The following is a 13,005-nucleotide window of genomic DNA, read 5'->3' as shown; positions in this document are numbered from 1 at the left end:
AAATACTAAAATGGTTTAGAAAAATTGTATAGTCATCTATTTGCAACATGATATAAATAGACATTAAAACATGTGTATAATGATGCACATGCAGAGACTAACACACATGTATACACCAATATACATCACTTTCATAAAATGCACGATATACACCAATATAAATCTAGTTTTATCTCGTCATCAGTTTCTTCTTCATCACTTTGTCCACTATCATTATTGTCGTCATTTTGTTGTTGATTGTCATCAATTTCTTCACCATCACCGTCTTCTTCTTCATGCTCATCATCAGTTTCATAATTCATAACTTCTCTTGACGTGTCATCATTATCCAAAACACTATGTGCATGACAATAATCATCATTTGGAGCACACTTCAACTCTGTACAGTGAGTTGTTTCTCTACTATTATAGCAACATCGTAGGCTCGGATCTATGTCTTCTTCATTTTGTTCTCTAGAAACTTTGAGTTTCAACTTCCTCCAATGATACGTCTACACCAACAAATAATAATACGATACAAATGATTGAAAACTTCTCGAAAATTAATCAACTTTTTTAATGTAATAACCCTAAAAAATTCGTGATACTTCATTCGCTAATTTCATGCAAATACAACACACATGCAAATAAATTTATGCATGTGTATTAGAGCATGCAAACAACTTTATGCATGTAAATTCGTTACTCAAATTAGTTGTAAATAAAAGTAAAAATTGAATAACAACATGCCAATTATATACATATTTACATACAATAAAAATGTAAATAAGATAAATCACAAAAGCTAGGGTTTTACTTTTAATGGTAATTCATCTTTTTCATTGTATGCATTTTCATTTCTTCCCAAATCTTCATCACTATGTTGATCCAAACTTCTCATTCTCAAACTGTTAGAAATTAGGGCTTTCAAATTTCTTAAATTAACAAAAGTGGATGGTGAGATGAGGTTGTAATAAGAATCTACAATACTAACAATGGTGGCTTATGAGCTTTCATTCACTGAAGAAGAAACAAAAGAGTTTGCAACTAGTTCAAAAAAGTTGGGTTTAAGACAGAAGGGGTTCAAAAGAAAAAGGCAATATCGTTCAAAAGATTTGGGTTTAAAAGCAAAAAGGCAATACCATCTTTCAACGGTTTGTCATGTAGCCTTAATTATTTGCGTAACCAAACTAAAAGCGAAATTAATCCCCAATTTTGTACTTACCGGCACTTTTTCTGGAACTAACTACGGTGGTCTAAAATTCTTGTTTGACATTTAAAAAAGCCCAAGATATATATAGCCCGGCCCAACCAGATCCAAGATACTATTGCCAGCAGAGGGTTTCATGGTAGTCATCTCTCAAGTGAAGAGAAAGCAAAGATGAGTAGTGGTCTGCATTTATAATAACTGTTGTAATAAGAGAAATAAACTACTTTCATCAAAGGGTATAATTTACATTAATAATAATTGAGAAAATAGAGGATGGATCCAAATTTTGAGTTGCAAGAAGCAGGATGGGAAGAATTGAGAAAAGATGCAAGAAAGATTGAAGGAGATCTCGATGTTAAACTCTCTTCTTATGCTAAACTCAGTGGAAGATTCACCCAAGGAGGTAATATCATTATTAATAACTCATTTAATCCAAATGGGTGTTTTATTAGTTTATATGGATTAATAAAATGGCCTGACGTGTATTCAGGTTATGCAGATCCTGGGTCACCTACTGTTGGGTCCAGCAGATCATGGAAATCTATGGAAATGGAGATTGAATCATTGCTTGAAAAGCTACAAGATACAAACGATTCCATGAGTCGATGTGCTGCATCTGCAACCCCAACTACTTCCATCTCTCATAAGCTTGCGAGGCACAGGGACATACTCCATGAGTTTATACAGGTTTCTATTTTGCTATACTCCATGGGGAAAAAAGTGCCCACTGATTCTTATTATGTGTATCTTAGATTGTTTGGGAGGGAACCTTTGTGTTATGCTTATTTAGCATTCCTCTACCACATGGTTATTTGGTAATTGAGAGAGAGGATCAAATTCGAATTTTCTTTTAAGTTGATTACTGATGAGTTTGGAAACCTATGCAACCTTCTTGAAATTGTTAGGGTGTAGGGGATGCTGATTATGGGTCTCAAAAAGAGGGTATCTTATTACACATGTCTTTATGAATCACGAGGAAAATATTCCTGGAATTAATTAAAAACCCAACTTTGATGTCAATGATTTGGTGATCCCCATTACTAATAATAGTGGCCTCCTTTGGATCTGATGTTAATTTTGTTGGCTTGGTGCATTTCATTTGGAATAATCCTCGACATGGATAATCTGTTGAAATCTGCGCAGTGGTGGTGGTGTGTGTGTGTGTGTAAGGTTGAGCCTTAGATCTGGTTTGGGCTGCTTGGCTTGGCACAGGTTCTGTTGTGGCTCATCTTCCTCTTGTTCCTATGGACCCAAAAGTCCCGAATGCGAAATCTTTCCATGTCATCCCTGCAGGCAATAGTGTGGAGACCTGGCTGGAAAAGAACATGTCACTCTTTAACATGAAGCCATCCTAGACAGTGGAGGAATATGTACGGTATGCATGTTCAAAGTAATGGAAAGAGTTTTCTTGTCATTCGAGGCATTTGTGTTTATTTTGGAGAATAGACGTTCTGTTTTTTCCACTGGTTCTTTCTTTTTTCTTCTCTCTTTCATTTTTGTTTGCGTAGTTGGTGTTTTGTTCTATGAAATTCTTGCTTTGTGATCGATCATCTATGGAATTGTTTATTTGAGATTTTAAAAGGGAAAGAGAGAAGATGGGTTCTCCTTTTCTTAAGTGTTTTACGGTGTTAGTACAAATGGAAGGAGTGTCGTTGATAAGAATGAAGTGAAGAGCGAAAGATATGTCTCTTTCCTTTTGAATGTATCTAACCTCAGTATCTCAACTCAACCCAGATCACAACTCCCGGAAAGGCTTTCTCTTGGGTATTCACAGATCTCCTTACCTATTCTACCACCACCACCACACACACACAAGCTGTAGTTGTGCAATTCCCACACAACTCTATAAACTAAAGATCCAAGCAGTTGAACTCAACATCCCTCTTGCAGCTCTTGAAGTACGCACAAAACCCAACTTTGCCACACAGTCCAAGAAAGATCAAGAGGCATGTGTCCCTTTTATCATTTACAATATTGCAGAGTATATAGTGATTCTCTCTCCCTTGCATTAATTAGTTTGTAAGACTGAGGCAATGCGGTGATCAAAGAGACAGAAGAAAACAGAGGTGGATTCATAATTGAAGATAGTAAGGACTTTTAGGATGATGATGAGGAATTGAATTGGTTGACTATGGTAACACTGATGATGAAAAAGGGGATGGGGAGGCAGGAAGTTGATTCTGTGAACCTCTTAGCCTGGTGGTAGTGGATGCTGCTGTGGTGGTGACCAGGGGTTGGCAACTTGTTGGTTGTTGTTGTTGTTGGTTGTGATTAGTCGTAGGTGAGGTGCTTGCTGGGTGTATGGGGTCATGGGCCTTATAACATTAACTCCTCCCTGATGGAATAAGGTTGATGTAATTATGTAACCTTGCTTTGGTTGCATCAGCTGAAAAATGAAAAAGAAGAATTAAACTACCGTCATAAATTATCCCTCTATAAAACTCATACTGAGGAAGTTAAATCTTACAAAACACTTTTTTAAGTCCCATAGTAAGGAGATTAAAATAGTGAAAGATCTGTTTGCCCAGAAGCTTAAGTAGAGGGTGTAGGTTTTCAAACCTGAAGTTGAAGGATGTAGTCTGTTGAGATGCTTATTATAGTCCCACATGGGATTTTTGTAGTTTTGCAGTATACTATAAAAGTTTGTGGACTTCTCCACTCATTGGCAATCGGTTTTTTGTTGGATGCTCCAAAGTTTAAAACAGTGAATGGTAACCAGCTGCGAAGGCAGCTGCAAATAATAAAACACGGACGCTTTCCGCTCTGGAGTTAAGGGCAGGATTTTCAAAACTTCCAAGTACATTATCTTCAATTCATAAAAGGCTGTTATGTTACCATTACATTATTTGATCTAATACGACTTAACTTTTATCGATAAGAGGCTGCTATGTCACCATTACATCATTTGATCTTTGAAAAATAATAAAGATACCTTGTCCACGCGTGACCCTTGGCGTATTGAGGTCCCAAGCCAATTTATGGGTCGTTGAAATGGATATTCTGGATTCTTTCATCTCAATGGACTAGTCTGATCTTTCCTGCTAGTCCAACTCCTCACTAAAAATGTCTGTACCAGAAAATGAGAACAGCGCTGTACTTCTACGAACTTCTTAGTTTCAATTATCATTCTCAACCCAGAAACTAAACTTTGTTCTATATCTAAGTTGCAGCGATTAGGACAGTGTTGGAAGAAATGTCTATCCCGAACCCAGACACTTTTCTTATTGGACAGTCTAACTGTGTTCCTATCTTGAGCGCTTTAAACCTTGGTGTTAAAAATATATAAAAAAAGCTTCATCCGTTTTGGTACAGGAGTACAAAACTATATATCTAAGTACTGATCTGTGCTTTCGGAATCATTCTTTGTTAAGAAACAGTCACAACTTTGCTAAGAAAAGATCTTACAATGGAATGCTCAATTGTTTTCCGTGCTGCATCTCTTTTTGATAATGTGTGCTGGTTCAGCATAACAAGCTGAATACTATTAATTTACCGTATGACCAGATTATTGTTTTCATTAAGTTGTTCTGTGCCTTCTCAAAGTAACTAAATTACTATGCTCTATGTTAGGAATTTAGGCGGATCAAGGGAAATATTAGTTCCATGAGGGAGCATGCAGAACTTCTTAGTTCTGTGAGGGATGATATCAGTGAATACAAGGTCAGAAAACTTGAATTGCATCACATTCAATCCAAATTTGATAATCTCATAGCTTATTTGTTCTAATTCTCTAACTGATTACATCATTATTTTCTCTAGGCATCGGGGAGTATGTCGCCCAGAATGCAGTTACTAAGAGAGAGAGCTGCCATACATGGAAGCGTATCACATGTAAGGATGAAATTTCATATTTTTCCTTTATCAAAACAGTTTCACGTGTTTACCCCACCTTGACTGCAATAGCAAGTTTTTTTTTTTTGGACTTAGCTCGTAGTAAATGATTCAATGCTTCTAACTTTATTGGGCTGTTTTTTATCGAATTCTCCAATATTTCTTTCTCTATCTTAAGGCAGGTTTATTTTGATCATACATTTGGAAGATCGTATGTGTTTTGTATTTTGTCAATTATAGTACATTACTACTTAAATTTTATTAGCAGGCATGTGGTAGGCCCATCACCCACAGGTTTTAGGAAATAACCTGCCCCTGATAACCATGTGAAAACGATCCATATTATAGTCGAAATTCATAACACAAACGAACAAGAAGGAAAGATTAGGGCTCTTCCATGAGAGCCTCTGCAGTCGGGCTTGCCTAGGCCCACCTCGAGCGCCTCAAGCCTAAGGCCATCAAGTCTTGCGCCTACTTTCGCCTTAGGCCCATCATCTAGCCCCTAGGTTCACCTCCACCACCTAGTTAGTGCCTGCACCTTTAACTGCATGGATTAGAGCAGAGCCAAACTACAAGATTGCATCGTGGAGGCTAAAACCTAACAATGCCTTGAACTTCTAAACTCTCACAACTCAGTGCCTCTTTATAGGCTTACAACAGAACATATGACCCATATACCAAAATACCTAAACGTCCATCACAAGATAACCTAGGTATGTTCTACTGAAACACTGACATTTCTCTTATTAAATCCTAATATTGCTAACAAAAGCAACATCTTATAATTAGTTATGCACTTATAAAGAAACATAGAGTATTAAATTGGTTAGATGTTGCCAAGAGTGGTTCTGCACAAGAGCTTTCTAGGACACGGTCAAGTACAAATACTAATATAAAGGTCTTGTTAGAGTTCTAGGAGGACATCTCCCTAGGGGCGGATTGGGCCGCATTTGTATCCAAGTTTTACTTTTTTGTTTGTGACTTCTCACTAGATAGTGGGAAGAAAAGCAAACCCTGATGTCTCCTATCTAGAAATCGAGAAGGCTTACAAGAAAAACTTTCAAATTGATGAATTCGTAGAAGAATTTCAAGGAAGACCATCTTCTAAAAGTGGCTTGAATTTGGTGCGGCCTGTTCCAAAGAAAGGAGTCAAGTTTGAAGTGGATGTTTATGATAACTGTTAGAGTTCTAGGAGGACATCTCCTGAGGGGCGGACTAGTTGTGTGCGAGTGGTCCATTGGTGGTTCGAGGGCAGCGCCCCCGACCCGAATATTTCATATATATATTGAAAAGCAATTAGGCCGCATCCTCTTTTTCTCCAAAGTTCTTCTCCATTAACATAAATACAATTTCATTGGTTTCAAGAACAAATTACATATTAAAGGGCTAAGATATTTGTGTCTCATATGTTGAAGATGACAACTGGTCATTCTGACGATGTAGTTAGCCCTTTATTTCTTCTTCAGCTGTCTGGTGAGAGCCAAAATGGAAGTCATCGTCAAATGGTAACTGGCTTTCATGGATGCCATTTCCAAGAAAACTAAAGCCATCTCGTTTAGTTTCAGATTACATTTGGTTTTAAATGGATGGAAAGAAGATTTGAAGAGCGCGAGTTTCATTGGAGCTTAGTCCCTAGAGGTCGTTAAGTGGATACAATTTTGTTACTTTTCAATTCCCTCACTTGATGAAGTTTGGTTGACTTTGATCCTAATCCTTGCACTGCCAGATCATTAAATGTATTTATTCAGGGGTTTTTGTAAAATTTGTTATGATACCGATCAAGTCAAGACCGTTAAAAGTTATATTCTGTGACAGATAAAACAGTGATGTCATTGGAAATGCTAGAAAATGTTTGCATGGTTTTGTTCTTCTCTATTCTGATACTTATGTGACATCAGAATTTATGTAGGTTTAAGTTCATTTACTAGTAATAGTTGGTTTTTCTTCTCTTGACTACAAAGTGCAAGTGTCATGTTTTTGGGAGTGAGATGCTCATTTAAGAGAATAGGGACCACCAGTATCTTCGGCTTTTGAGGGTAGAGTGATGTCAGAGTGACAAGCCTAGACTCCACCGAAACTTGGCTGTTTCAGTGAACTGATATATTTTACTTGATTTGCCTGTAGGTAATCTATATTTCAGGTCTAGGTATTTGACTGGTTCTGGTATTCCAAAACATTTAAACCTGGTTTATTTGCTTACTTGCATCATGGATACGAAGGAGAATGCACGAGACAGATCCTAATAATTTGGTTTAACTTGATACCTTCTGAATAGTTCTGAATGTACATAGAGATATGTTTCACAATCCAAATAGGCTTTATTTGATTTTGCTTACATGATATATTTGTATCTGTCCTGTACAGATCGATGATGTTATAAGTCAAGCTCAAACAACAAGGGCGGTTTTGGGCTCTCAACGTACATTACTCGGGGATGTTCAAGGAAAAGTAAAACAATTGGGTGACAAGTTCCCAATAATTCGTGGCCTTCTTGGTACTTCTACTGGCCGCTGTTAAATTCTCTGTAGCTTCTTCTGTTAAGCTTATCACTAACACCTTTAAATAACTTTGTAGGTGCAATCAAAAGGAAGCGTTCTAGAGATACTCTAATCTTGGCTGGAGTCATTGCAGCTTGCACTCTGTTCCTTATTATCTACTGGCTTTCAAAGTAAAAGAGGGTGAATGATACACAAAATGTGAAAACCAAAGATGGCATTCTTTATAGAAAATTTTGCTTCCGCTATTGTTTAATATAGTGTACTCTTTCTCTTGTTCAAGTCTTCGATTCTAAATGAATTTTACAAGAGTCGGTAGGATTTGCAAAAAAACCAATTCTGTACTTTGTAATCCGCATTTATGTACAATGCATTGGAAAGTATTACTAGGACGGTATTAGTCTGCATCACATAGGCCTGTTGCTTGATCACAAAACCCATCCCGATCAAGAAGTTTAGGTGGTGGAGCGCTTAGCAGAGGGGATGACGGTGTTCCGTAGGCATTACGGCGACTGTTTCCGCAGCCCAGACTTGCTCTTGTGGTCACCCCTGTTATAGGATTTGTCCCACTAGCGTACTTGCAAAGTGCCTGCATAAAAAAAAAAAAAAAGCTTAGAAATCAGCTATCACCTCAATGCATCAATGCTTTGATGGCTTATACTTGAGAATACACCAAACCTAAAAAAAAATTGTAAGTAAACTTTGTGGTATTTCTCATTTGCTTTATTCTTGGGGAAGTGCATAGGAACTGGAAGCAAATATTTGCGCAGAGAGTTGTTTTGCAAATAGGGATAATTGTTGTTGTGTAGCCATGCCAATTGCCTTTGTGCCGCACTATGTTCCTGTTTAAGTAGGAATAGGAAACCACTTTTAAACGAACTCAGAAGTTCTAATATTCATTATCCCTAACTACGGATTATGGGGAAATACACCCTGCAGATATTCTAATTCCACGTAGGATGATTAAAACCACTACCTTTACCACAGAATAGGGACACAACCTATAATACTAACTTCCTCCTATCTCTACATTTTCCAACTAGTATCAAATTCAAATTCATCGCCACTAGTTGTACCAAAGTTCAGGAACATTTTGCTAATATCTCTAGAGCTACTTCCATCTGACCAAGATGCACTCCAGAAGATCCAGGTGATGCACTGATGTTTGGTGGCTCAATGGTGAGTTATTGCTAGCTTGTAGCCTACCGACAAGCATGGAAACATGTACTGCTTAAAAGCTCAGTGGGTGAACTTTGATCCTGTTTCGGCATGCCCAGTTAGGAATTGGTTCCAACTGTACAAGTGCACAACAATTCCCATATTGATTTGTTCCTCAAACGCGCAAAAGACTATGCCCTCTAACACATATGACACATTCTTAAGAGACCTAGTTGATGAGCAATTGATCAGATGCCATGAGAATAACTCCGAAAGTACCGTACTAAATACGTAAATAGCACTGATCTATATGAGTTTCTGGATAATCGGAAGGGAAGAGCTATCACCAAATAGTAATACCTACTCAGTACTCTGCCTAGTGAAATGTCCAAGTACTTTCCTGAGCGCAAGCTATTATGCATGGTGATTTTGGAGCATCTTCCATCTATATCTAGTTTCTGAAGACATTTCCTATTTCAATATCTTTCAGGGTATGTGAGGTAGTCTGACAGCTTATTTATCCATAAAACTAGGATATGTCACATTGGCGTTACATTGAGTTTCCAGTTACAAGCCATGGCCAACTCAGTCTTGTTTGAGGAAGATATTCAGCGACTCAGCATGAATGCAAAAAGGACAATTACTGATAGACAATTATTGATAAGTGCTTCCTGAATGCCAAAAAGAAAACCTTGAAATGATTTACCTGCTTCTGGGGAAGATCCAAAACTGCATCACTGAAATCAGCACCTTCAATTTTGGCCCCTCCTAGATCACTGCGAGTAAGAACTGTTCTAACGAGTACAGCATTTGTGAGATTTGCTTCGTTGAGAACCTAGACATAGATGAATAAGAAACCTCAGTGGTGATGTAAATAGTTATTCCATATTGACTAAAGGAAAGAATCTGACTCTTCATAGTTTATCATATCAATGGAAGTTTTTCTCCCAATTATTTGAGTTGCTTTTCCATCACAAGGTACAACTTAATTGTGACATCTTAAGTTACACTATATTTGTTATTCTCAATTATGGTATATCAATGTATCGAAGTTTGATGTAGATACTTTTACATTCACAGAAAATATCATACAATTCATCAGTGCTCTCACAGTCATAGAATCAAGTAGTAAATAGGAAATGTTGTACCAAATGTCATGGATTCATACTACCAAAGATTACAAGCATTACCATTCTATCCATCAGTGTGTCACTCAAATCTGCACCTGTAAGATTACGACAGACGTGAAAACATTAAGGATCTCACAATAAACAAGAGACAACTAACAAATGCCACGATGATAAAATAATTCAAAGAAAGACAAGGAGATTGATTTGTCGAAGTGATTATTTAGTTTACCATCTTAACAGGTAATGGAAATCAAGATCCTCCGGCAGCAAGTAATCAAAACAAGACTGGTCTCTATGCATGTTCTCCACAGTTCAGCCAAGTGACAATTTATTTGAAAATGATGCATATACTAGATTGCTTTCAGTCAATATGAGATGAAGTCATAAGCATATGAATAGTGGGAAATCTTATCTATCACACAAGAATTTTGAAAAAGAGAGAACTCACGAAAAGTGAAGTGATGTATGTAAGCTTCTAAAGGATTAATTAGATGATACAAATTGGAATTCAGAGTTAAAACTGCAAGAAACTATACCTGTAAAATTTGCCTTAAAAGCAACAGCCTTCTCCATATATGCTCCATTGAATGTTGAGCCACTGAAATCAGATTCTCTCATATCAGCAGATGTGAAGTTCGCCCGCCTGTACTGGCAAATTGTGCTATGACAAATTAGCATCAAGAACTGCTATTCAGCTCAGACTTCAACAGGTTCCTTTTTATTAAAATCAAACACGTAGGATGGTAACATTTTGCTCAGCCATTTTGCAACAAGACATTCGATGGTAGCATTCCAATTGGACTAGGACTAATATTTCAATCTGGAACTAAATTTAATCAAGGAGTATTGATAAAAATCATAACAAAATAATCATCTCCTATAAATTCTCTAACTTCTAGTGCTTTTGCATCGATCCGTCACTGAAAAATTCAGACTTGGGTAATCTCATGATGAAGACGAAAAATGTGGCCTATTGAGTATTAACATTATCAACCACTAGGCCAAACAGAGAAGTGAAGCTGCAAACACATCTTAATTATATGCTTAATACCACAACAGACAAACCCGCATCTAACAACAAATAACAAACAAATTAAAAATAATGAAATTTCAATAACAATTGGAAGTTTAGAACAGTTACCTAAAGTTCTCATTCACATGAACAGCCTTCCTACAAAACCAAGAAACAGAACAATATAACATCCACTACAACTATAAGTCTATAACGAAACATTTTTGAAAAAAAAAACACCACCACAAACCTTAAATCAGCAGAACCAAATTGAGCAGCAGAACCAATACCAAATTCACCACGAATATCAGCTTCAAACTTATTAAGATCAGCAAGAGCAGGCATTCCCACTGAGCTAAAACAAAAAACTGAAACAGCTAACGCCGACGAAACTAGTCTACCCCATTGCTTAAACTCAACATTCTCAACAGTTTTTCTTGATATTGAGTTCTCTTGAAAGTTGTTGTTAGAATTACAGAGAATAAGAAAGGGTCTTGAGGGAGAAAGTTGAACATGATTACGTGAAGTTGAAGAAGAACAAAAACAATGGAGGTTTAATGGAGTTGAAGTTTTAATGAAGAGTGGTGTAAATGAAGAAGTAAGTGCCATTTTTACAGTTGGAAGACGTTGGAGAAGAAGGATTTTCAGTTGGAGGAAATGAGTTTGCACGTGCTATTTTTCCTTATCCTTATTTGTTTACAATATGCCAAGTGGATATTTCCTTCACCAGTGGATAGGAATTATATATTGCTACAGCACTACGGTGTAGGTATCTTCAATCTTCCAGGCATGTTATATCAAGCAGTATGCATTCCTGGATTTCTACTACTACTACTACTACTACAGTACTACCTTCCTAGCAATCTTATCATATGAATTCAAACTTAAAATTTATCTCAAATGTGATCAGCTCACCAAAGCAGTGTCGTCATATTCATACATACTTCCCCAGTCGCCTTCATTTTAAAGCTAATTACTAAACCATAAATACTAAACAATGATGATCAGGTAAAGTCCTTGGAGTCGAGAAGCATTTGTATAGCACTCAACTTGGCTCTGTCTGAAACATCGACAAACAACCAATGTGAGTGATATGTATCACGGATGATGTGATCATGATCATGGAACCCCACTTGCAGATATATTTTTCGAAAAGAGGATTAATTAGTAGAGAAACATGTAACAAAATTTATAAAACGGCAGTCATGTCTAATAAAGATAATTATTATTTTTCAAAGGCGCGCATAATCAACATCTTCACTGCTGCACAACATGAATTTGTTCACTAATAAGATTCGAAAATATATCCTTCACGAAAAATAAAACGATTCCTGTTTCTACAAAGTTTGCCTAGCTTTCTAATAAATCATTCAGGAAAGTAAAAGTACTCTAAGATATTTTGTTTCTTCAATAAAACGTCCATCGGTTTCCCTTCTTTTTCTTCCGGAGCCGAGTGAAATACTTCTTGACGTTGAATATCTGGGATATCTCATCTGGACTTTTATGTTTAACCGAATCTGCAATTGCTTGAGAAGTTAGATCCATCAAGTTCTTGATGTCCAAATAGTGTGCAGCCAATACAAGTTCAAAAAGAGTTGCTTGATCAACTTTAAGCAATTCCTCGTCCAACTTCTTCAGCTTAATAACTTCATCCTTAGCATCAGGTTTGACAGCGTGATTCACACAGTACTCGATCACCATGGCTAAGATATCTCCAGTCACGTTATGAATAGGTATACCACCATCGGTACAGCCATCTTCAATAAGGTTTTTTATCGTCACAGATTGAATGATAACATCTTCTTCAACTTCAAAGACCTCACCGTCTGAACTCCTAAGTGTTATTACTACTTTTTTGGACGTGTCCATTACTGCAGCAGAGAGAATAGATGCATAATAACCCTTTAGGGTAGCCTATTTAGAGCATCTTTAGGTGACATACTTTTCTGGCATCATACACCAAATTTCCAACAATTTGGTGTTTTTTCATCTTCAGAAGAGTGACATATTGATGAAAAACAAAAAAAAAAAAAAACAAACCAAACACCAAAACGGCCAAAATTTGGTTCCAGCTTTGGTGTTGTATCAAATCTCTCTCGCGGTTTTACTAAAACCACGTGATTTTTCTAGCACCGCATTGGCCACGTGGTTTTGCTAGCACCGCATTAACTTGGGCTGCTAAGTGGGCTT

General features: G+C 37.0%; 2 protein-coding genes and 1 pseudogene across 4 annotated transcripts; 1 reads left to right on the top strand and 2 right to left on the bottom strand.

Annotated features, from left to right (window-relative positions):
- Positions 1-1,288: 1,288 nt before the first annotated feature.
- On the top strand, positions 1,289-8,085 carry GOS12 (golgi snare 12). Of its 2 annotated transcripts, none has more exons than XM_086569217.1 (6): positions 1,289-1,592; positions 1,680-1,876; positions 4,760-4,849; positions 4,949-5,020; positions 7,385-7,514; positions 7,595-8,085. In XM_086569217.1, the coding sequence occupies exons 1-6, from the start codon at positions 1,463-1,465 to the stop codon at positions 7,690-7,692; spliced, it is 717 nt and encodes a 238-aa protein (XP_086425343.1). In that variant the 5' UTR covers positions 1,289-1,462; the 3' UTR covers positions 7,693-8,085. The 2 variants fall into 2 exon arrangements, with proteins under 2 accessions (XP_086425343.1, XP_086425344.1); XM_086569218.1 differs by having other exon boundaries at positions 1,324-1,592; positions 1,689-1,876.
- LOC147494718 (Pentapeptide repeat-containing protein) lies at positions 7,716-11,606 on the bottom strand. 2 transcript variants are annotated; one of them, XM_086569215.1, is made up of 6 exons: positions 11,066-11,606; positions 10,945-10,974; positions 10,340-10,446; positions 9,864-9,898; positions 9,380-9,508; positions 7,716-8,104 (listed from the first exon to the last, which is right to left on the bottom strand). In XM_086569215.1, exons 1-6 carry the CDS (start codon positions 11,422-11,424, stop codon positions 7,913-7,915), a joined length of 852 nt encoding a protein of 283 aa, XP_086425341.1. In that variant the 5' UTR covers positions 11,425-11,606; the 3' UTR covers positions 7,716-7,912. The 2 variants fall into 2 exon arrangements, with proteins under 2 accessions (XP_086425341.1, XP_086425342.1); XM_086569216.1 differs by having other exon boundaries at positions 10,340-10,401; positions 11,066-11,519.
- Positions 11,607-12,222: 616 nt separating this feature from the next.
- LOC147494717 (SKP1-like protein 1A pseudogene) lies at positions 12,223-12,684 on the bottom strand (annotated as a pseudogene).
- Positions 12,685-13,005: the final 321 nt, after the last annotated feature.

The sequence above is a fragment of the Coptis chinensis genome, chromosome 6, assembly GCF_015680905.1.
Source record: "Coptis chinensis isolate HL-2020 chromosome 6, ASM1568090v1, whole genome shotgun sequence".
Taxonomy (NCBI): Eukaryota; Viridiplantae; Streptophyta; class Magnoliopsida; order Ranunculales; family Ranunculaceae; genus Coptis; species Coptis chinensis.
This window is presented reverse-complemented; position numbering and strand designations above follow the sequence as displayed.

Coding starts and splice junctions, on each gene's coding strand:
- GOS12 (XM_086569217.1), top strand. CDS start 1,463: ATGGATCCAAATTTTGAGTTGCAAGAAGCAGGATGGGAAGAATTGAGA. Junction 4,850..4,948: donor ATGATATCAGTGAATACAAG/GTCAGAAAACTT, acceptor TATTTTCTCTAG/GCATCGGGGAGTATGTCGCC. Junction 5,021..7,384: donor TACATGGAAGCGTATCACAT/GTAAGGATGAAA, acceptor TGTCCTGTACAG/ATCGATGATGTTATAAGTCA.
- LOC147494718 (XM_086569215.1), bottom strand. CDS start 11,424: ATGGCACTTACTTCTTCATTTACACCACTCTTCATTAAAACTTCAACT. Junction 10,975..11,065: donor TTTGGTTCTGCTGATTTAAG/GTTTGTGGTGGT, acceptor TTGGTTTTGTAG/GAAGGCTGTTCATGTGAATG. Junction 10,447..10,944: donor CATGTGAATGAGAACTTTAG/GTAACTGTTCTA, acceptor TTGCCAGTACAG/GCGGGCGAACTTCACATCTG.